Source organism: Pezoporus wallicus, unplaced genomic scaffold (genome assembly GCF_028554395.1).
Source record: "Pezoporus wallicus isolate ANWC-B61680 ecotype Strahan unplaced genomic scaffold, APGP_CSIRO_Pwel_v1 contig_8746, whole genome shotgun sequence".
Lineage (NCBI taxonomy): Eukaryota > Metazoa > Chordata > Aves > Psittaciformes > Psittacidae > Pezoporus > Pezoporus wallicus.
In genome coordinates, this window is record NW_026642307.1 from 18,776 (window position 1) to 42,448 (window position 23,673).

At 39.5% G+C, this 23,673-nt stretch overlaps 1 protein-coding gene across 2 annotated transcripts in view; it reads left to right on the forward strand.

Moving 5' to 3' along the window:
* The first annotated feature begins 3,596 nt into the window (after positions 1 to 3,596).
* The window catches only part of BRWD1 (bromodomain and WD repeat domain containing 1), a 55,938-nt gene continuing 35,861 nt past the window's right edge, over positions 3,597 to 23,673 (forward strand). Inside the window, exons 1-16 of one of the 2 annotated variants that reach the window (XM_057428713.1) lie at positions 3,597 to 3,834; positions 4,051 to 4,109; positions 4,317 to 4,346; positions 4,540 to 4,599; positions 7,694 to 7,844; positions 9,069 to 9,167; positions 9,755 to 9,915; positions 10,520 to 10,741; positions 12,776 to 12,876; positions 14,395 to 14,465; positions 15,693 to 15,793; positions 17,273 to 17,313; positions 18,172 to 18,270; positions 20,409 to 20,559; positions 21,168 to 21,302; positions 22,682 to 22,810. In XM_057428713.1, coding sequence (XP_057284696.1) covers positions 3,762 to 3,834; positions 4,051 to 4,109; positions 4,317 to 4,346; positions 4,540 to 4,599; positions 7,694 to 7,844; positions 9,069 to 9,167; positions 9,755 to 9,915; positions 10,520 to 10,741; positions 12,776 to 12,876; positions 14,395 to 14,465; positions 15,693 to 15,793; positions 17,273 to 17,313; positions 18,172 to 18,270; positions 20,409 to 20,559; positions 21,168 to 21,302; positions 22,682 to 22,810 — 1,683 coding nt within the window. In that variant the 5' untranslated portion in view covers positions 3,597 to 3,761. Of the gene's footprint in view, positions 3,835 to 4,050; positions 4,110 to 4,316; positions 4,347 to 4,539; positions 4,600 to 7,693; positions 7,845 to 9,068; positions 9,168 to 9,754; positions 9,916 to 10,519; positions 10,742 to 12,775; positions 12,877 to 14,394; positions 14,466 to 15,692; positions 15,798 to 17,272; positions 17,314 to 18,171; positions 18,271 to 20,408; positions 20,560 to 21,167; positions 21,303 to 22,681; positions 22,811 to 23,673 lie in introns of those variants that run through there. The other variant, XM_057428714.1, reaches the window with a different exon arrangement.

Sequence of the window (23,673 nt, forward strand, 5' to 3'; positions counted from 1 at the left end):
TCCCCTTGACTGAGAACTTGTTTATGCTCTTAAACAACACCTGCAAGCAGTTGTTTGCTTCCTTTCCATTTTTTGTGCCATTTTTCAAATTCTCATACAGTTCTAAAAAACACCGTAGTTTTACCTCTTATTTTCTTAAACCATGCTTAAATTCAAGAAGGCATTTTATCCTTTCTACCTTTGAATGTTTAAGCAATGTTCAACTTTTCTTTAGCAGTGGACCCCAGTACACTCCTGGTCCATATCCAGCACAGCTGTGTTTCTAGCAGAGTGCACCTGGGTTTGGCAGTGGCTTTGAGTTCTTGGATATTAAAAAAACTTTATGGCACTTTTTCTAATCCCCTGCCCTTCCCCCCAACCCCTCCAGTTATCTTATTTGTGGTTTAATTTAGTAGTAGCATAACATAGCTACATGACATTCTTTACTTTCTGTTTTAGCAAGTGAAAAACCCCAGTTAAATGACTGATAAACTTGCAGGTAAATACCCTGAAATAACCTCTTACTTCATTTTACCATGTGCCCGATTCTCATGTTTTGAGTCTGATGTCGAGATCCTGTTGACTTTAAACATCTCTCAGACATGTGTGATCCACTGTCTTTTTTATCTTTGTATCTGCGTATCTATTGTAACTGCTTCCTATTTTTTTTGTCCTTTTGGGGACAAAAAGTTATTTTTCCTTTATTATAGAAGTGAAAGGGCTTAGCAAGCGTAAATCAGTGACACTTGCTCTCTCAGGACAGAGGCATTTTCATGCTGGAAGAAGGGAAGAACAGACATAGTTCCAGCAGGAGCACGGGAGTTGTTATAGGCAGCACAACCCACTTGATGGGGTCAAGAATGAAACAAGCTTTCCCAGTTGCATAAAGCATGCCTAGTAAATATGTGGGTGAATCAGCTATGAATTTTAATTGATTTCGCAGTAAACAGATACTGTAGCTTGAAAGGCCAGCATGTAACCATAAAAACCCCACCAGTTTGGCTACTGGGAAAATGAGGAATTGTATACATCAGCACGAGGTGTCCATTCTGCTTGTGGAGAATTGGAGTGGAAGACAGTAATTTCCACAGGCATGCTCTAAAAAAGGCATTATTTCCTGAATGATGCCAGATACATTTGCTCTGAGCAACTGTCCTGGTTTCAGCTGCAACAGTTATTTTTTCTCCTTCCTAGTAGCTGGTGCAGCACTGTGTTTTGGCTTTAGTCCGGGAACAATGCTGATAACACAGCAATGTTTTAGTTGTTGCTAAGTAGCACTTATCCAGATCAAGGACTTTGCAGCTTCTCATGCTCTGCCAGTGAGGAGGGGCACAGGAAGCTGGGAGGGGCAGAGACAGGACACCTGACCCAGAGTAGCCAAAGAGGTATTCCATACTGCAGCATGTCATGGCCAGTACATAAACTGGGAAGAATTACCCAGAAAGGATGGATCGTTGATACAATCAGGTTGAGTATTGGTCAGTTGGTGGCGAGCAATTGTGTTGTGCATCGCTTATGTTTTCTGAGCTTTCATTTCTTCACGTTTCCCATTATTATTGGTATTCTTTCTATTATCGCTATATTTTACTTTATTTTAGTTATTGGCTTGTTCTTATCTCAACCTGTGGGGTCTACATTCTTTCAGTTCTCCCCATCTTGCCTGGAGGAGGAGGGGAGTGAGCAAATGGATGTGTGGTTCCGAGTTACCAGGTGGGTCTAAACCACACCACCAACTAAAGGACAGAGTGGCAGCTAATGCAGATTTACATACAGCACTGTGGAATACATATGTAACGGAGAACCTCCACTTCTAAATACAATGTGAAGAGAACAAAATATGTTTCCTTAAAGTTCCTGGATGGTATTTGCACACTGCTATTAGTAGTTCTGGTTCAGTGTGCCATGTTAAATGTGTTTACACTGCACTACTCTGGAATTTGTTTTGGAGAGTCAACTAGATCGCAGCTCCTTAAAACACAAGCACAGCCAGGATGCTGAAGTGCATCCAAGTTTAGCTGATGAACACACATTTGTCTGGCAGTGAGATCTACAGGAACACAGGCAGTCTTTAAGAATGATGTGTCTGAAGCTTGCAACAGTACTGGAAGCAGAAAACTGTGGATCTCGTTTAAAGAAAGGTTTTAAAAGGACAGAATGCTGTTTTTTTTTTTTTGTGGGCTTTTTGTTTGTACCTGACCTGTGCACTAACCCATCAGGAAGCAGGGCAGGACTCTGCCCTCTGGGATGCCTCTGGGACAACTGCCCACTGCTGGGCCTGCTCCTCAGGTGCACAAAAGCTCTTTGTCAGAAGCTGAAAGCACATCGAAGGTTGAGCGATTAATAAAATACACACCTATTTCTACAATGATCCATAAAAATACTTCAAGGGTTCCAAAGATGGGTACCAAGCCACCACAGGTGGGGAATGGGGAAAACAAAGGAAGGGCTTGGATGTAAAACGCAAGAGCACAGTCAGTGCTACATTTACATTAGAATTCATGCTGGGCAGATGTGAGAAGCAACTGTAAGTGAAAACCCTATAAATAGGCTCCCAAAGCCAGAGTGAGGTGGAGGCGCTGCTGGCACCGATTTGCAGATGTGGGGCTGGGGAGGGGCATTGAGACAAAGCTACTGGTTTCCGAAAGGCGACGGCAGGGACACGATCCCTTCTCCGGGAGGCACTGAAGTGAGGTTTAGGGGAGCCGCGGTGCTCCCGAGCATCGCACCCACGGAGCTTCACTGACACAGGCATGTGAAGTCAGGAGATCCGCCTCAAGGAGCAGACAGGAGCCGCAACACAACAGATGCCGCGTAAAAGCATTTGGCGATGCGGTGGTTGCAAACGCGCTTGTACTGCCCGCTGCCCGAGTCGAGAGGCTCTCACCGCTGTGCCCAGCTCTCTGCCGACCCGGGGCACGCGCAGGAATGAGCACGGTAACGGGCTTTCAGGAGGAGATCTAGGCCCCGAAAAGGGCCGCAGCCTATCTCTGCGGTACCGACACGGCCGGTCCCTGTCGTAACCGGCAGCAGCAGCGGCGGGGCTCGCGCCGCCTTGCCACGGTGCCGCAGGCTCCCAGCCCTCGACCGCACCCTGAAGCACCCTCCCAACCGCGCGCACCCTGAAGCACCCAGCGCCGCCTCCCCCTACCTCAGAGCGGCACCGCCCACCAGCGCGCTCCGTCACCAGCCGCCTTCCTCGCGCAATCCTTCCGCGCCCGCGCCTCTCGTTCCCTCACGGGGCTGCTTCTCCCTTCCTCCCTCGTCCTCTCTCCCCGCCGCTCTTCCCGGCACGTGTTCCGCGGACACACGCGCACCGACCCCGTCCAGCCGCGTGCCGCTCCCCGCGCTCCCGGGACAGGGACTACTTTTTCTTCCTCCCCTCCTTGCGCTCCCGCCCTCCCCCGGGCGTGCCCGGCGCCAGGTGTCGCGGCGGCGGCGGTGCCGTGGCTGGTTGCGCGGCGGTGATGGCGGCGGCGCAGAGGCTGTACTAAGAAGGGGGGCGGGGAGGGGAGAGCAGCCGGAGCGCGAGCGCGACGTCCGGCGGGGGAGGCTCGCTCCCGCGCGCGGAGCAGAGGGGAGGGGAGAGAGCACAGAGGGGGAGGGGGGGGAGTGGGGGGGCGGTTGGCGGTGGGGGAGGGGCGGCGCTGACAGGGCTATGCCGAGCCGGGCCCTACCCGCGCCAGGCGCTGACTGAGTCCTAAACCCTGCCCGGGCAGCAACGGCCGCCGCCAGGAGCGACTGTACAGAGCAAGCGTGCGGCAGCCGCCGGGGCCGGAGCCGCCATGGCCGAGCCCCCGGCCTCTTCTAACTCGGGCGGCGGCGGCGGCGGCGTGTCCCTGCCGCTCATTGAATCAGGTAAAACCGGCGGGGCGCGAGCGGCCGCGGGCCAGGGCGAGAGCTACTGCCGGTGTCGCCGCTCCCTGCCGCCATCTTCCTGACCGTGATTATGAATTACAGTCACCCCGGGGGCCCCCCCCCCCCCCCCCCCCCCCCCCCCCCCCCCCCCCCCCCCCCCCCCCCCCCCCCCTCGGCGCCGGCCTCACCCCCCGTCTCTCCCCGTGTCTTTTGCAGAGCTCTATTTCCTCATAGCTCGTTTCCTGACTACCGGGCCCTGCAGGAGGGCGCTGAAGGTGAGTACAGGGGTGCCGCACACTCACCAGGGCTCACGGGCTCGGACCCCTCGGCCGTTCGCTGCCGCAGGGAGCATGAAAGGGGAGCTGTGAACAGACCCTCCCCCGCCCCCCCCCCCCCCCCCCCCCCCCGCTCCCCCTCAGTTCTTGAGGAGCCGGAGGCTTGCTTGTCCCTTAATCAGTGTTTTTTTTCCCCTTTTTCTGCAGGTGCTGGTGCAGGAACTGGAGCAGCACCAGGTCTGTGTGGGCTCTGATGAAATAATCTCTCTCGCTGTAGTCAAAAGTTTCCCTTACTTTACGAGTCATTCAAGTTTCTTCCACTCTACTGTCTCAACTTTTCCGCCTCAACGCGCATTGTGTTGGATATCTCCCTTCTTCCCTTTTAACCACTCACTTTTTTTTTTCTTTTTTTCCCCCCTCCTCCATTTAGTTGCTTCCTAAAAGGTTGGATTGGCAAGGAAATGAGCATTATAGAAGTTATGAAGAATTGGTGAGTTGTTTTTTTTTCTGTTAAAACTTTTAATTAGGATGATAACGTTTTGCTTTAAAAGTAGGCAGAAAACTTTACGTTCCAGTTTCATTCAGGCTCTGCTAAGACATTATACATTTTTTTTTTAAAAGGGCCTTTAATATCTTTACATTAGACTAACAAAAACACAAGTGGTGGTTTAAATTGGGGATATTGTTTACATAGCAGAGGTGGAGCTTGGCGTTGTGCTTTGGTACATGCCACTGCCTACATACAGGGAAGAACCAATCTGAAGCAAGGTTTCATTTCAGAGCTTCACCAGTGAATTTGTTAAGTGCGTTTTGATTTGACGGTATTTATTTTCTGTTTGGCTTCAGCAGTCCCCTTCAACAGATTAGGAAACGAAATCGCTGTTCAGAAATCAAGGGTTGGCAGCTCTGGTGCCTATGAGTATGCTCTTTATCTCTGCCTACTCACTGGTCATAGCTTTGTGAATACTAGGAAGATATGAGTGATCTCTCAATAGCATGTACTTTTTGCCTTCTATGGCTGATGTTTGTTTCAGGTGTTTTAACTTATATCTGTTTCAGAATGGAAAGCTTTCTCTTGGTGTTCTGTTGTACTGGTTCTTAAGTGGCAGAGTATATTTGATAGTTGAATCTTGCAAAGTGATGGCCTGATGATGCCTGCCCAGTGTAGCTTTATCCTGCTTTATTGGAGTTGATCTTGTTTCCTTTAAACAGATGCTTATTCTCGCCTTTTTCCCCTTAAGATTTAGGCATTCCAGGTTGATTGACTGACTTCCCCCTTACCATCAGCTTGTGTAATGTTATAGGTAAATCCCCTTGTTCCTCTTGTGTATCTCTTGAACGTCTCAGAATCATGTTTGCATAGGGAAGAAGATTTTGCTTAAAGCATTCAACTATTTAAATGCTGCTTAAAATGATAAGCTGGGTTCTGCTTCTTCTACTTGTCAGTGTGGTCAGTTGAGCAAATGAGGTTTTAGATTAATGCTTTAAGTCACTGAAAAGCCTAGTCTTGCTAAACAGGAATACTTTCAAGCTCTGACTTGAATTTAGCAAACATTAAAACTACTATTAAGTTTTAAAAGGATTTTTTGGATGGCTTTATGTTTGTTGGTTGTATTTCTTTTGGAAAAAAAAAAAGTAGTGTTTTTGGGAGATGTTGTGGATTCTTCTGACTTCACTACAGATTTTTTAAACTGTGTTTATTATGCATATACAGTTGTCACATTAAGTCTTTAATATATTAAAGATACTAATGCTTCTTCTACCTTTTTTCCCTACAGAATTTAAAACAAATCTCTACACAGGATAATAGTATTTCACATTATCAAATTGATCTTGTGAAGGTTTTAGTTTCTGCTTTTGAGGGTCTTTGGGCACCGCTTGTTGCCTCATTGGTCTCGCTCTGAATTTGCAGAGGCCACAGACAAATGCAATTGTATGGTGCAATTATTTATTTTCCTCTTTGTTCATGGAATTGGAGCAGGAGTTCAAAATGCCTGGTCCTTCCAAAATCTGAGGAAAGCTACTTAAAAAGGAAATGAATTGCAAGGTTTTGTATGCATGCTTCCATCAGGGATTGCTTTTGGAATATATAGTTCCTGATAATGGCGTGCAAACAAAATGGTTTATAACGCTTGGCATAAAGTATGCTGAGCTTTCTGTCCTGAAGGTTGTGGCTGGTACTGCTCTGTACCAATTCAAGAGGCAAAAATTATAAATGTATGATGAAAAAGTGCATTTTGTAATCTTTTGGACTACCAAATGTATTTCTCATAATCAACCAAGTATCTGCTGAGCTGTATGGTAATGTTAACTATTTTACTGATATTGCCACCTCCCCACTCCCCCAGCAATACATCCAATACCCCCTGAGATTTTATACCTTACTTGGGTTTTTAATATCAAAGCAAATAATAGGTTGTGGCTTAAATTGTACTTTCTCCATACTCGGTGTGCATTTGAGAAACTTTTTGTTACATGACAGCATGTGGTATTTTTATTCCCACTGTTCTGATGACAAGTCAGCCTTGTCAGGATTTCCCTCATCCAAGTTCTGTTGTTAGGCTAAGGGAATAGCATCATAAGCATGAGCTAGTTCTGCTTGTGTTCTGAGCTACATGGGCAAGAGGCCACATATCTGTGTTGGTGTGGCCTGCTGCATTTCTTGGATGTATTGCCTGGGAATGGTCTGGCTGCTGAAGTAGCAGTGTGGCTTCTGGGTCCAACTGGTTTTGACGTGGCAAGATCAGAGAGTGGAGTAAACATGGGGCCTGTTGTGCCTGTTGATTCAGGCCTCCCCAGTAGCATAAATTTATGATTCTGATGGTTTGGTTTACTCAAGTCTATGTAAAAGCTACTTCGTGTATTTAACTTCTGCAGTATTGCGATTGACTTTATGGTTAGATAAGGATTATTTTTCACTGAATTCCCAGAATGTAAAGGGTGAAAAATAATCAAAACCCACTTACATCTGTTCTTGACTGAAACATCAGAGTGTGTATGTATTTTTTCCAACTGTTAGATGTAGGTAGTATGAGTTCCTTCCTGGATATATGACTGTTTTGATCCTTTTGGCTTAAGGAAGTAGGGCAGTTTTGGGCTGTGTAGTACTGTCTCTTCAAGGAAACTGTTTTCAGAGAGATTGTACTCAAGCCTACTGGGTTGCAGTTTACTGAACAAGTACTGTGTGACTGAAGTACTAGTTGGCATAAATTCTCATTCTTGATTACAACAAAATTTTCCATAATCTTGAGTTATGAGGGTTTGAATTTTATTTTTTATATTTTAATAACTGGGTGAATGGGGCAAAGACACTTATTGTGGGGTTCTGCATGAATGGGAGCCGTATGTGTGAATATGGCAGGCTTTCAGTAGTAAAATACTAAAAAGCAGTAAGTGAGTTTACTGCAGTTATTTTTACCATAGTTCTCCCATTCTTGGAGAGTACTGGCTGAATTTACTAGCTTAGCAGAATTGATTTTGTTTTACAAGTTTAAAAGCTTCAGTATTCGTATAATAAATATTGAGTCGTCTGTTCTGGATATACCATATATATATATATATATTTAAACTTTCATTTCTGCCAGGTGCTGTCCAACAAACATGTGGCTCCAGACCATTTGTTACAAATTTGCAAGCGTATTGGCCCTATATTGGATAAGGAAATACCACCCAGCATTTCTAGAGTGAATTCCTTGCTTGGTGCAGGGAAACAGTCATTGTTACGTACAGCGAAAGGTATGGTCTGTTTGTTATTTGATATGGGTATGATACATTTTCATAAGTATATGGTGAAGACTTGGAATTTTTAAAAGGGGTGAGCTTTCACCAGAATTGGCCCCCCGTTTCAGTACTGTGCTTGAACACCAGGATTTTATGCATAAACTATATATTGGCTGTTATGAAGAGATTGTTTTAAGTTGCATCACAAGAGGTATTGTTACTCTGAGTGCTGAGCCTGTGGAATATGGCTAGTTTTCAGTGTTACTGCAATAAATGAATCATCAGGACACAGGTGCTGTTTCTTTAGCTTATTCCCAGTAGTATATTGGCCCATGATGGTTCTGAATGCAGCAGCTGTTATATTCAGTTCAGTGCAAATGTGAGACAGTTGACACCAGCTTTCTGAAAGTTTTTGTGGTTAATGCAAATAGCATCAAAATTAGTATTTGTGAATTCTCTAGATAAGGCGGAAGAAAGTCCTCACCCATAACTTAAAGGGAATGGTTGGCAGTGCATAGGCACAAATGTTGATAGAGTAGGTTTTAGCTTTAGACTTACCTCCTTGTTTCTGGGAAGTTCATGTGTTTGTCTGAAGTTCTGCTGGGTAGGTAGCTAGATGCTATGATGTGGCACTGATTTGTGGGGTACTGTTGCATTTTCAGTTAACTGTCCTAACTGCCCTAAAGGATGCACACTGAATGACAGTGACTCCACTGTCCTGAAAATCAGGATAGAACAATTATTTCAGTGTGAGGGTGTCAAAATAGTTGTCAGTGTGGATATTTTTTTTAAGAATCGCAGAACTGTCAGATGGAAGGGAGCTCTTGAGTTCATCTAGTTAAATAATTTCATACTAATAAATGTTCAGTAAATACTTATGAACAGATATGCATTAAAATGTCAACAGTCTTAAATGCTTTGCACTGGGGATGAGTAGGAAAAATTGTTTTGAAAGGTTAGCTTTGTGTTATGTGAGCTGCAGGAGCATCTCCACTTAGGAGTGGTTTCAAAGATTGGTGGTTGGTTGTATTAGTTTTTTTTCCTTTTGTTACCATACTAAGTGGAATTTTCTCTGGTGCTACGCTGTTTGTAAAAAGTTTTGGGGCATTTGGTGTTCCTAGTTTTTCAGTTGTTTTAGTACTGTGTTTGAAACCACCTATAGGTATGTTCTTTACCGTCTTTTGGCATTTAAACATGTAGTTATGTTTTTGTTTTAAGCATGTACAATTGGTTTTAAAGATTGCAGGAACACAGTTTGGAAGGGCTCTGCATTTGCTGCTCTTCATAGAGGAAGACCTCCTGAATTTCCTGTGAACTATGGCGCACCACCAAATCTCGGTAAGCTCTTTGCAACACTCACCACTGCTGCCATGAACACACAGTGTGTGCCTTGAGACTGGCCTTGCTGTGATGCTGAAAACATCACAGCAGAAAAAAGATCAGAGCTGGATCTGTAGGCTCATCTGGAGAACTTTCTGTGACTTCACTGGAATTATGTATTGGGTACAAACCTCGGCTCACAGCACTCATGAGACAATGGCCTCTAGATGACTTTGTTTTTTTTTAAAAGCCCCTGTATTAACTAGCTAAACCTACAGGAGACAGAAGTCCTTCTCCTTTGGATAGAAGAGCTCTTGTATGGTTTAAGGTATGGAAGCCATAGAGAGCCATGGGAAAATAAAGATAACACTTAGCACTTCTTTTTTAGGGACTGTTTTGATTTTACTTTTTTGATTGGAACAAGTTTAAAATGCAATCTTGGTTTTATACATAGAAAAAATTGCAAATACAAAAAAATGTTACTTTATAAATTCTGAAAGTCACTTCTAGTAAGTTGCTAAGTAGCAAGTTAAATAAAATCCTGTTTTAGAATAGACCTGTTTTAAATATCAGTACATTTATTCTTTGATTTCTTTGTGTTCTAGTGGAAGTACATCGAGCAAAACAATTAACTGGATATGCAAAGTTCAGTACTTCATTTCCAGGAAGTATGTATCAGCATGTCAAGATGCACAGACGGATTCTTGGCCATCTTTCTTCTGTATATTGTGTTGCATTCGATAGGACTGGACATAGAATATTTACTGTAAGTTCATGAAATAGATCCAAATCTGATTATAGCTCTAGATGGATGCAAGGAAAAGAATTTTGAAATGCATGTTATGTTAAAACTTCTGGAGGTGCATATCAGGAGTGCTAACATGTAGCCAATGAGCTCCATTGCTGTGCTTAAGTAGAACAATTTGATGTAATTTGATGTAAATTGTAAGGTTGGAAGCATGTAAGAAATGGAGTATGTAATTGTCTGGTCAGGTGTTGACATTGTGAAAGAGCTTTATTCAGTGATGTAGTTCAATGTTAAGCATGTTTCATGTTCTTTATAAAGTGGCAGAGGAGAGATGGATTTTGCAGAATGGTACTTTCATTGGCCCCTTCGTGTAAGGAATTCCCTCAAACTTATTCCAGATTTTTTGCATTATATGGTGTAGATCTGTGGTGATTGCGCTGTAATTCTGAACCATAAATGAGTATTTTGACGTTATTTTTTTAAGCTCATACATAGTTTTACGTAGAAGTATAATTTACCAAGCTGTGCAAAAACATAATTAGGTTCTTTAAGGGAAGCCTGAAACTTTTATCCTGAATATCTTTGAAAATCCTTGCTGAGTGTAAAAAACTTTTCTTTCTAGGGCTCAGATGACTGTTTGGTGAAGATTTGGTCAACTCATAATGGCAGGTTATTTGCCACTTTACGAGGACATTCAGCAGAGATTTCTGATATGGCTGTCAATTATGAAAACACTATGATTGCAGCTGGAAGCTGTGATAAGATGATCAGAGTGTGGTGTCTTAGAACTTGTGCACCAGTTGCGGTCCTCCATGGGCACACAGGGTCCATTACCTCATTACAGGTAGGTTTTGGGGTTTTTCTAGGTATGTCTAAGTATTGGAGCACGAATAGTGTAAATGGATTGTAAGAAGCAGCCAGTCCATGAAACTCAGATAAATTTCATATGACAGCATGGTCTGGAAAGTTTAAAGGTATTTTAGTCAAATAGTAGACAATCAGGAATAATTTGGGGGGAGGGAAGGAAAATGCTGTTGCACCTGATTTGAGAAGTTAAGAGTCTGCTTTAGTAGTAGGATTTAGATTAATGGGACACCTTATGGCTAGGTAGCTGTCATGTTGGTTAGAAATAACCAGTTTCCTTAGTTGCTTATTGTAATTCAGAAACATAGTTACAGGAATGCTCTACACCAACAGAACCTTCCATATTTGTTTTACAACTTCTTATAAAGAAAGATTAGTGCCTCATTTTCTGTTTGTGGAGAAAAGTACTTTGTGACTGCTGTTACTACATGGAGAAGTAACTTGCCAAGTGTCCATCTTACTTTTTCACATCTAAGTGAATCAGCTTTCACTGTGCCTGTCACTTTGGTTTTCACGTGACTGAAATTATTTCTTGGGGAATATTAAAATGTGAACATTTAAATACTAATGTCAAAAATCAGTGAAAACAACAAGAGAAACCTACACAAAAAAACCCTGTTCCCTACACCTTGGATTTCCCGAGTACTTAACTGAAAATAATGACAGGAATCCTTCTTCAGTCAAGAAAGATCACTACCTCTAATATTTGAGCTGTCAGAACTAAAGAGAATTTCTGGGAAATACTGTGTCTTCCTTGTGTCTGTTGCTGGAGACGTGATATACTGGTTTATGTGGATGAGTGTTTGGATCCAGTATGTGATACTTACAACTTCTGTGATATGGGTATTTCATTTAATCTCAAAAATGTGAGTTATTTCAAAAGTGCAGAGATGTTCAGTGTAAATTTGAAGGTGTTATGATACTTTGAGCTATTGGTAGTCCTTTGGATTCAGTCTTGGTTTGGCCTTTGTAATTCCTTATTTAACACATAAATGCATAAGTAGCTCATTACCCAGATTTGTTGTTATCCAGTGTTATGTTATCCAGTGAGACAAACAGGCTGATGTTGAGGGGTGAAGTGGCTGCCTGACAACTTAAGTTCAGTGCAGAAAATAATTTTGCTGTTTTCTCAGAATGCTGCCTCTCAAAGTAAGTTTTGTATTTGCAGAGTTTCTGTGGCATTAATTGCATTTTTTCTCCTGTTTCTTTGTTGTTTTTTTTAATGGGAAAGAACTTATTCGTGGTGTTTATTTTATTGTAGTGTAGTGGATTTCTTCTATTTAAGTGTCTTGTCATAGAATCCAAGGTTGGAAGGAACCTCAAGGCTCATCTGGTCCAACCTTCTTGGCAAAGCATGACCTAGACAATATGTCCCAGTACTGTAATTTCAATATATACAATTTATATGTCCCTTCCCAACAGTAGTAGTAGTGGATGAACAATTTACAGCAACTTGTGTAACTTGAGTTCTTTAAACTTCTGAAATTTAAAGAACTTCTGAAGTTTTCTGAAGGGCAGTTCTATGCATACCGATAAAGCCATGTCTTAAACAAGTATGAGTGAGGACGTCCTATAAATTCATTTGTAATGCTGGGTTACACTTACTTGAACTGTCTCACAACTGAAGCTCTGCTTTATTATAGAGTTTAAAAAAATTAGCCTGTCTAGTGAAACTACCTTCCTTTTTTTTTTTTTTAATTTCATTTCCAGTCTGCTCTGCTCGTTACTTCAGTCATTGACAAAATTTTTTGTGAACAAATGTGGTTAGTTAAGACCTCAGAGCAGTGAATAAATTGGTTTTATATAATGCAATAATTGAAACATAGACCACAACTTATTTTAAAATATAGGAGATGTTCTTTTGTAAACATTTACAGTAAGTTACCAACAACTGCTTTAGCAGTTTTAGTGGAAAATTCAAAGTAAATCATGGTTTTACATTAAGGTTTTTAGAAGCTTATGAAGGTTTTTAGGTATCTCTTTTTTGTATGTGACTTTACTTTCTTCTCTTTAGTTTAGTCCAATGGTGAAAGGCTCCATGCGATACATGGTCTCTACTGGTGCAGATGGAACTGTTTGCTTTTGGCAATGGGATACAGATTCAATGAAATTCAAGTATGTAAATGGGTTGCTGATTAATTCTGTTCCATGCTATATTCTGTTAAGTCAGTTGCTTTTAACTAGCAAAAAAGAAGTTTTTTGTTGTGATAATATAATAAAGATGTTGTGAAAGTAATCTATTACGTAATTATTTTAAAGCACCATTGCTAACTATACAAATGTATGTTATTCTGTTGTCCTGGGAGGTTAGTTGGGAAATAAATTTCTTGCTACACTGAAAGTGTATATAGAACAACTAGAATTGCTGCAAACATAAATATGTTGGGACAGCATAATAAAGCTTTTTGTTTGTGTTGAGGTTTCAACAGTCCTGTAGTTTAGGATATCTCTTAAAGAACTTGCAGCAGAGTATGTTCAAGGTAGGTTTTAATGCTCTGTATGTGATTGCTGTTTATTTGTACAAATAAACAATTAGGTTATTACCAGAAAAGAGAGATCTGGGATGATCAGTGTGTATCTTGTATTGTGCCATATGATGGTAGTTGGTATAAAATTATCCATTTTACATTAAAGCAGCTATAAAAAATAAAAAACAATCAGTGCTTTAGAAAGCAGACGGTTGTTTTGCCTTTTAATTCCTAGTTGTGATCTTAAGGTAGTCGAATTGCAGCAAAAACTATCAAAGGCATAGCTTCATATGAAGAACCTTTTAGGGCTGTAAGTTGTAGGAGGGGTGTGTTTAATTATTCTCCTAAAATTAATTTAGAGGCCTGTAAGAGATGTAAAAGTTGTTTAAAGTTGTATAAGCATGGACTTAAATTTAATTTAGCATTGGTAGGTCTCAAAGCAGCATTCTTAGGATTTGAATCTCCTATACTTTGTATCATCAAAACAACGAAATGTTCTTTTACTGAAGGTGTCAACATTTCCTTTGATAAACAGAAAACGCTTGAACAGAAAAGCAGTAGAATAATAAGTAGAAACCTATAATGTTTGTAGGTGGCACAGTTTGCAGGATTTCTCCTCAATGGAGTTCTTATTATCTACTTTCTGTGAGATTTATGGCCATGTCAACTGGAAGAGTTTGTACGTGACTTGCAGAACAAGAACCAGTCTTTTAAATCATCATGTGTGCTTTGCTGCAAACTTTTAGTTACTTTTGTAAAATGTTACGATTATGCACAGTATTCTGCAGTTATGCTATTTGGTAGGCCTTATTTAATGTACTGTTGATTGATTGTAATTTGAGGTCAAGAGTTCACTACTTCATGGGTATGTTGTGCAGGGTGTAAATCATACTTGCCAAAGGATGAGTGAGAATAAACCTTCTTTGGCATGTCATGTTATCCTTGTGAGGTAATAGCGTCTTGCAGAAAATGTCATAAGCTCTGTGGACTTCAAATACTATTTGTGTATGTGTGTACACTACTTTTGAAAAGTAAACCTTATTGCTTATCCTCCTGCACAAGATTTACGGAAGTTACTGCATGTGTTTAAGAAGTACCTGTTATGTAGATGTTTGAAGAAGCATACCTTTATTTTGTCCTGTTTCAAACATCTTTTCTTTTTAAGCAATCGGCCAGTGAAATTCACAGAGAAACCTAGACCAGGTGTTCAGATGCTTTGCTCTTCATTCAGTGTAGGTAAGTCACGTACAGTTTGAGTTTAGCATTGTGATTTCTGTCTTTCCCCATAAGCAGTTGTAATACTCTGGTGGTGACAGCTTTAAAATACAGAAAACCAGCAGCTGTCTAAGTAAGCAATTGTATATATGTGTACTGTTAGCCTATGACATTAAATAGCGTTACTTGCCTTAGTCAACAGTTGAAGGCTGTTGAACTTAAGTGATATTATTTCCCTTTTGCCATTGGTAATTTTACAGAAGTCACCAGGTGCTTGATTACTTTGTATTCATTTTTACTGGATTTGGGTGTGAGGTTTTGGTTTGTTTTTTGGGTTTTTTGTTTGGTTGGTTTGTTTTTTTTTAAAACCCTTAGTATAGTGTCAGGGGCAAAATTAGTTCTCTAAGATAACCACAGTGAAGAGCAGTGGAAGTGGTTACAGCCAGTAGCAGGAGATCCTGATTCTGTGCTGCTTGTATGCAGGGAGTTCATAAAGATCCATTCTTAAGAATCCACAAAAATACTTATAAATGTGCTTCACTCCTACCTTACAGTCTTCTTTCTTTCAATCATGTGGGTGGCTTGTGGGAAGGCTTACTGGTACTGGACACTAGGAACATTAGAACAAACTTCGCAATTGCAGAAATAAAATAGAAATCAAACCGTAGCTTGTTAGTGTTGTCAGGGAATAGCCCTGGGTTTGTTTGGGTTTGTTTGGGTTTGAAATTTTCTTTGTTTGGGTTGTTTTTGACAGCACTTTCAAATGCCAGGAGGCAGCTTGTAGTATTGCTGCCCCCATGGCTAAATACCAGTGTACTTAGACTGGTTTACTTATGCTCCCACCCAGTTTTGAAGCAATTTATGTGCCCCAAATGAGACACATGTTACAGTGAAAGAGTAAGCTAGGTCGTTATGTTGGTGACTAGAAATATTCCCCATAACCAATGGCTTCTGTGTGCAGTTAGAGGTGTCAAATGTTTCAACATTCTTCTAGGTACATATTGTTAAAACTTTATAACACTGACTGTGACTTTTTTTTCTCTGCTATGATTGAGAGTGCTTTCTGGAGCAGGAGGGGGGCTTCCTTCCATATCTGTATATCAGTGGAGGAACATTAAAAATGTGACACTCTTAAGATTATTTTTAACTCTTCAATTTACTTTTGTTAAACCAAGCATCTGAGAAATGTTGGTGATGTGTTTAATTTCTTATACTGTTGCTTAATTATTGCTTTTTTTTTTTTTACAGGTGGTATGTTTTTAGCAACTGGTAGCACTGACCATGTCATCAGGATGTACTTTTTTGGCTCTGAAACACCTGAGAAAATAGCTGAATTGGAAAGTCATGCTGTAAGTAAGATTGTTAAATCTAATAATCGGTTATTTCAAGCAGTATTGAAGTTGCAAGTTAATCACAGAATGTTTTTTGTTGAAAGAGACCTAAAAGATCATCTGGTTCCAACCTGCCTTCCACTAGACCAGGTTGCTCAAAGCCCTGTCCAGCCAGCTAATGTTGTTAGTGGGTTTGTAGTCATGTTCTTTTATTGAATATTTTTAGAACTTATGCAGAATTTCAGCCAGTTACGTCAATGGGATGACCATTTAAAAGGCTGGAACGTATCAAGATGATACTTAGAATTCCGTCTTTCCAACTGGATGTCATACATTTATCTAATTCTAAACTGGGTGATTTGTTCTATTGCTTCCCTCTGATGCAAGTGTACTTAGCTGCCTATATATTATATGCTGTATACAGGAAGTAGATAGGCTGAGAATGTGGTTTTCATTACTCAGGTTATTACCTGAAGCCTTTTGTATCAAATGTTTAAATGAGATTGAGTTTCTATAATTTTGCTTGTGTTTATCTTGACCTTTACTCAAGTTTTCAGTGGCTGTGCAAGCTACTTTATGCTTCCTACATAGTAAGTCAGCTTGCTGGTTTAGCGTTATTTTCCCATGTGCTTTATGTAGTGTGTGGTGTCTGTCTTTACTTGCTTTCTTGATACAACTGATACCTGTTAGGAAAACAACTTCTTAGATAAAATGCTCTTATTTTTTATTTGTGTACCTTAGTGTTGTATACCTCAGACTTTCCCTGCTGTGGAATCTAAGGGAAGCTTTGCTTATGTTTGTGTGCTGAAGCTTGGGTCATTTTCTTTTTTCAGCATTTGATACACAAAGAATCTTTAGTTTTACTGTGGAGAATTTAGATTTTGTTGAACCCTTACAGGTCTTTCAAGGGCAGCTCTTAAAATAGCCATCTTAAAATTGTTTGCCTTAATATGTTTTCTCGAGTACTGAATCTGACTTTGACCATTTATGTTACAGTGGTAAGGCTTGATCAATATGTATTTTTGATTTAGAGAAGACTTTCAGATCTGAAGATACCTGAGTGTGCCATTTACTTTTCCCGTAGTTCATATTGTGATTAAAAAAAGTAATTAATTGTATATTTCTTAAGGAGTGTATAAGTAGGAGTGGGAACAACAGAGTCCTCTCAATTTAATTGTCTTAAGATATTGGAAATATATACTCAATATTAGTTAATTGGCTGCCAGGTTATTAACGGATAGTTACTTCATCTGTCAGTCATTCATATTTAATTGGGACTTTTTTAAAAGCTTGCATTTTAAATACATTAACAGTTAGTGAATTCTGGTATTTGTTGGACTTGTTTCACCTTGCAGTTAAAATTTAGCAGTTATACAATCTGCAATTTTTTCATTGTTTCAGATCTTGATAAACTCAGATTTGTGAATATGAAAAAATATGAAATCATATTTTCTGTTTAAAAATAGAATTTCTAACAAACTGTATTTTTTCTTACAGGATAAAGTTGACAGCATTCAGTTTTCTAACAGTGGTGATAGGTATGTTGAAATGTGAACAAACAATACATTATTTGGAATTAAAAATATATTATTGTTCTCACCTGCAGTTTTCCAGTAAGAAAATTCTACTTGAAACTTAGAGGGGAAATTTGGACTAATCCATGAGAAGACAGTTTTCAGCTTTCTTAGCTATTAATCTTCGTTTGACAATGTCTTTAGACTGTCTGGGTTTTTATTTACCTAGAGGGGTACTTTTTAATATACCTAATATACTTGTGGCTTCATAAACCTCTTCTTCCCCCTTCTTTCAGTATTGGACCAAAATAGGAAATGGAACAATGCAATGTAAATGATCTAAAATCAGTTTTAATCCTTTTAATTTTTTCCTAGCCTTCTATTAATTTCTAAGGAAATCGATTTAACAGAGTTTTACAGCTATTTGGCGGGGGGGGGAGAAAAAGGGGGATAAGGGTGAGATGTATAAATTTCATTTGTAAAACTTCACTGATCTTTCTAGCACAGAATGGAATCAAAATTGATCTCTGATTTGTCTATCACTAATGAAGATGTGGATTTCAGCCTTCAGGGCAGACTTACACTTGTAACCCTAAATTGCAGCTGCTTTTTTTTTTTTTTTTTAATTGGGATTTTTTCTCTTCTTGAAAGCCAGATAACTGTTACCAAGAACACTACAGTTCAGAAAAACTCTTTCCTGGGCTACTGGAAAGAAAGTTAATGGACTGGTAATAATAAAGAATTCTCTTGCACGGAAATCAAAGATTTCAATTCTAGCAGTCTTCCACTGTAATGTTTTAAATTGTGGTGGTGTGTAATTAAATATACCTAAAAGCAAATTCTTTTGAAGGTGAATTAACAATCTTTTTAAACTTCTTCAAGGTTCATAAGTGGCAGTAGAGATGGAACAGCTCGAATCTGGCATTTTGAGCAAGCAGAATGGAGGAGTATATTGTTGGATATGTCTGATCGATTACCAGGGTATGTGAAGAGTTGCCTTTTTTTTTTTTTTTTTTTTTTCATTTTCATCTGTTGTACTAAGCCAGAAAGTTTGAAAAACTCATCAATATTAGGATGAAGTAGTGTGGTCTTTGAGGGGGATGAAATGAGTGTTCTGGTCATTTAACAGTTTGCTAAGTCTGCAAACTCTGATTTCAGTCTGTGCTTGTCTAAATGCATAAATCTATACTAAATGCATAAATTAAGTCTAATTTCAGTCTGTGCTTGACTAAATGCAAAAATATATATATATAGCTTTCAAATGTACATTGTGCCAAATTAATCGTATTTCCTTTGTTATGAGGGAAAAAAGTTACTAGAAAGTGCAGTAGATCTTTATCTGGATTTCAGTCAGACACCTGACTGGAGAAACATTTTTAAAATTAGTAAAAATAAAGTAGATCATAACCTTTTTCTGGAGTGGTAATGATGGATAATGGGTGGGTTTCATCAAGAACTGATCTTGCTGACTATTTTAATTGATTTTTTTTTTGTACTTTTTAAAATGTGTATTAATGAAATACACTGGTAGCATGCAGTTTGAAAAATGGTATTCCAAATTAAGATCAGAATATTGCGTGGCACTGGATAAACGTGAAAGATGGTTGACTTACGGTAGTACAGAATGCTCAGTCAGCTTTTGTAGACACTAACCAGAAATTTATTTATAGGTGATTAAAAGAGAGGGGGGAACTAACACAAAAACCCTTGGGTATATGAGGTGATTGGAGAGTGGTTCCAAGCTCTTCTTGTGATGCAGTCATGAAAAAAAAAATAAAGTGGTAAAGTGGTTTTATTAAGTGGTATTAATATGTAAGACCTTACTGGTGTCTTTCTGGGTTAATATGCACAGTTGTATGTCATTTTAGAGAGTGTCTTTTTTTTAAACCAGGCTACTGGTTGATGTGGAATATAGATAATACTGTGTGAAGCTGTGTTTCAAAGAAAGCTTGTTGTTTCAGTTGACCAATGCTGAGAGAGAGTGTTATGCACCCTATAAATGTATTTTGGGGAGAGAAACAAGGAGATAGATTGACATTAATAGAAAGTATTATCTTTAACGTATATACGTTGGGAGTCAGAAAAAAATGTTTTATTGTAGAGATTAGCTTCTGAAACAGTTTCAAAGCTCTTGATGGTAAAAAGTCCCAACTTTTTAAAGAAATTATGTTATGTCATGGTTTAAGCCCAGCCAGGGACTCAGAACCACGCAGCAGCTCACTTGCTCCCCTGCCCCCCTTTCCTCTCCCCGCTGTTGGAGGGATGGGGAGGAGAATCAAAAGAATGTAACTCCCACGAGTTGAGATAAGAACAGTTCAGTAACTACGTTATAACACAAACCCACTACTGCTACCACCAATAATGATAAGGAAAATAACAGGGGAAGAGAATACAATTGCTCACCACGTGCCAAACAATACCCAGCCTGACCTGAGCGGTGTTCTAGCCCTTCCGGGTAACTGCCCCCAGTTTATATACGGGGCATACCGTGCTGTGGTATGCAATACCTCTTTGGCTAGTTTGGGTCAGGTGTCCTGTCTCTGCTTCCTCCTGAATTCCCCTCCTCCCTGGCAGAGCATGAGACTCACAAAGCCCTTTGTCAGACTAAACATTACTTAGTAACAATTAAAAACATGGGTGTTATCAAGTGGTGTTCCCAGGCTGAAAGTCAAAAACACTGCACTGCACCAGCTACTAAAAAGGAGAAAAACGGTTGCTACTGCTGAACCGAGGACAATGTTTTATTGTAGAGGTTAGCTTCTGAAACAGTTTCAAAGCTCTTCATGGTAAAAAGTCCAACTTTTTAAAGAAATTATGTTAGCACTTTTGATTCTAAAAGAGACAAGGCTCTAAAAAGCCTTTTTGCCTTGCATCTGAAATGAGAAAGAGGTTAGCATGTCCTGTGAAACAAGTATGCTAGAAATCCAGATCTGCTTTATAGTTGATTGCTCAAAAAAAAAAAAAAAGAAAAAGAAGTACTTTATGGGCAAGAGTTTCAAAATTAATTCTTCCATATCCTTGTCTGATCATTAACATGGGAAAACAAGTTATTTTCCTGTGCTTAGAGATTGAAATGGGCAAATTAAAAATATCTTATCCTCTTTAATTCTTTAAAATAGTGACGCATGTTCAGAGGAAGACAAATTTATGAAGCCTAAAGTAACCATGATAGCTTGGAACCAAAACGATAACTATGTTGTTACGGCTGTGAATAACCATCTGCTCAAAGTTTGGAATTCCTGTACAGGGCAATTGCTTCATGACTTGGTGGTATGTAATTTTACTTGCTTTTTGAAGTAGATGGTCTTCCTAGAATTGCAATGATATGTGCACACCGAATTTGTAACTAGATCTGATTTCTCTTCAAAGCTTTGTGTGAATGATAAAGTAGGTATAGTGTTTGTTAGATTATTTATTTTTACCTTTTTTTTTTTTAATAACCAAAACTAGCTGCTTCCTCCTGGATTTGATCAATCCTTTTCCTAGCTGCTGTGTTGAACTTGCTTCTGGAATGGAATAAATAATTTTTTTTATGCAGTAACATACTTGTCCATTGAATAGTTTTCTGTCCTTTGGCAAAATATCCATATTTCTAGAGTTCCTGCTTGAATCTAGAAAATGAGTAAATTTCAAATTATAGTCTCTCTGACTACTTGGAGGTTTGCTCTACTTAGGTGCCACAGGTAGCAGTCGAGATAGGTGGAATATGAATTGGGAAAAGTCCATGTATTCTTGGGGGCAGCATGTAGGGTTCTAATTTTCCGAAAGTCTGAGTGTCAGAAGAGGACAGTACAGTGCTTTGGACTCTACTGTAAATATCGTGTTGATGTGAATTTATGTCCTTGTGTTTGCATATGATATGCAATTTTAAATTCTAGGGGCATGCGGATGAAGTATTTGTCTTGGAGACCCATCCTTTTGATTCCAGGATAATGCTGTCTGCAGGTCATGATGGCAACATCTTTATATGGGACATTACCAGAGGCACAAAAACAAAGCATTATTTTAACATGGTAAGACCTTTTATAAGTGCCATTTCTTTTCTTAGTGCACAGTAGTGTGTTCGCATATTAGTTTGAAGAATTGCACCACCACACACACCCACTGCTCTGTTTTGTAAAACAGACACCAAAAAACAACTATCCAAAAAAATCCAAACCAATACAGCATAATTTATGATTTTTTTTTTTCCCTGGAGCTTTTACCACTGAATATCTTGGTTACTGTAACTGTAGGTGCAAAGTGATCAGGAGCCAGTTTTAACAGTTTAGTGTGGCAGAAAAGGGCCAATGTTGCCTCCTTTCTCTGCTCTCAGCTGGCCACTTCTTTTCTCTACGTTGAATCAAGTGCCTCTCACTGAATCTTACACTAACTTGAGGTAGTTCACTGATCTGCGAAAGTATTCCTCACTTCCTTCCACTGCTGCTTTCCTGTAGGCTTCCCAAGTTGAATTTGGTCAGGGAAGTCTTAATAAGCTTCTGAGCCAAGGAAGATGCATTGTAAGAATTTGCCATTAGGTGTGAGGATTGTGAGGTGTAGGGGAGCAGAACAGGACTTTACTTTCATCACAGTCAACGTCTGACCTCTTCAGACTTGACCTTCTGTCTGTGAGGTGTGGTGAATAGTGACACCGGGGCTTTTCTGCTCTTTGTTACTAAAGATCTTTGTGCACCTCATTCACAGTAGCTGTTCCCCTTAATTGAGATGAGGTCTCATCTAAAAGAGTGAAAGGTCTTGGTTTAGACCATAATTTCAAGTGTCTTATGGGCAAATATTTGTATTCTCAACAGCCTTAAAAATTGTAATATTATTACCATAAGCATTAGTGGATTGGTGCAGTTCTTCTTGAGAGCTCCCATAACATTTGCTCTATTTGACAACTCATGATTAACACTTTATAAAGGTTATTTTCCTTGAGACTTAAGTTCTGATCCAGTGTTCATATTAAGGTTTTAATATTTTTTTCTGGTTACAGTCAATAGTGAAGTGATTTTTTTCTTTTTTTTTTTCTTTAGCTTTAAGATTCCCTGTGCTTTTCAAAATCAGTATACATTAGCTGCAATTTATTTTTATATAGTATACTAACAGCTAAAAAGCCTCCAAAAACCTCTTCTTTTTTTTTTTCTTTTTTTTTTCTTTTTTCATAATACCAAGTTTCCATACCCTTTAGTGCATCTTTTAAAATTGAATGCATATTTTTAAAACTACAACTCAGGAGCTTGCATGTCAAGGGGAAAAGAAAAAAACTGAAATAATGAGATTATTTGTATTTTAATGGAGATATTTAACAGGTGCATGACTGCTTTTGATAAAGTAATTAGTTTTTGATGTTGCACTATCATTTGTTCAGAAAAAAAATGGTCACGTCTTAATTTTCTTTCCTTCAATCTAGATTGAAGGCCAGGGACACGGTGCCGTTTTTGACTGTAAATTTTCACCAGATGGGCAGCATTTTGCATGTACAGATTCTCATGGGCATCTACTGATATTTGGTTTTGGCTGTAGCAGGCCTTATGAAAAGGTAAGTTTAGCTTTTTATTGGACTTGTTTATTCAAGCTTCTAACTGAATTAGATTAGGTAAATCTATTCCTTTAAAACATCATATGTAAAAAAAAAAAAAGGTTTTGTATGGGTATGGGATTAAAATATAACAGGTTCCTTGATGACTGAGTTCTCTTGTATGTATGGTCCTGGCACTGCAGAAACAACCAGTGTCTTAACATTCCCTTGGGAGTAGCTCCCAAGAACTTTTCTGGAATACATCTTCCAGCCAGCTAATTGCATGTTAATTATTCAGCCTCAAAATTACTTTTATTTCTATTTTCTGAAAATAGTTTGGTGTTTAAAGATTGAAATGTATCACTGTCCTGGGTTCAGCAGTAGCAGTCATTTTTCTCCTTAGTAGCTGGTGCAGTGCTGTGTTTTTGACCTTAGTCTGAAAACAGTGCTGACAACGCACTGATGTTTTTAGTTGTTGCTAAATAATGTTTATCCTGATCAAGAGCTTTCTGAGTCTCATGCTCTGCCAGGGAGGAGGGGAATATGGAAGGAAGCACAGACAGGACACCTGACCCAGAGTAGCCAAAGGGGCATTCCATACCACAGCGCATCATGCGTGGTATATTAACTGGGCAGAGTTACCGGGAAGGGCCAGATCACTGCTTGGGTTTGGCTGGGTATCAGTTGGTGGGTGGTGAGCACTCCTACCTAATTGACAAAAAAGCATGCTGGTTGTATGTTAAGAATAATTTGCTGGTTTATTTCAGTTAGTAGAATTTACAGTTCTTTAGGCCTTTGCTTATTCAAACACAAATTTGCTGCAGTAGTTTGATAAAAATAAGCAAAAATAAATATTCTTCCAACACTGTGGGTTTTGAAATGTT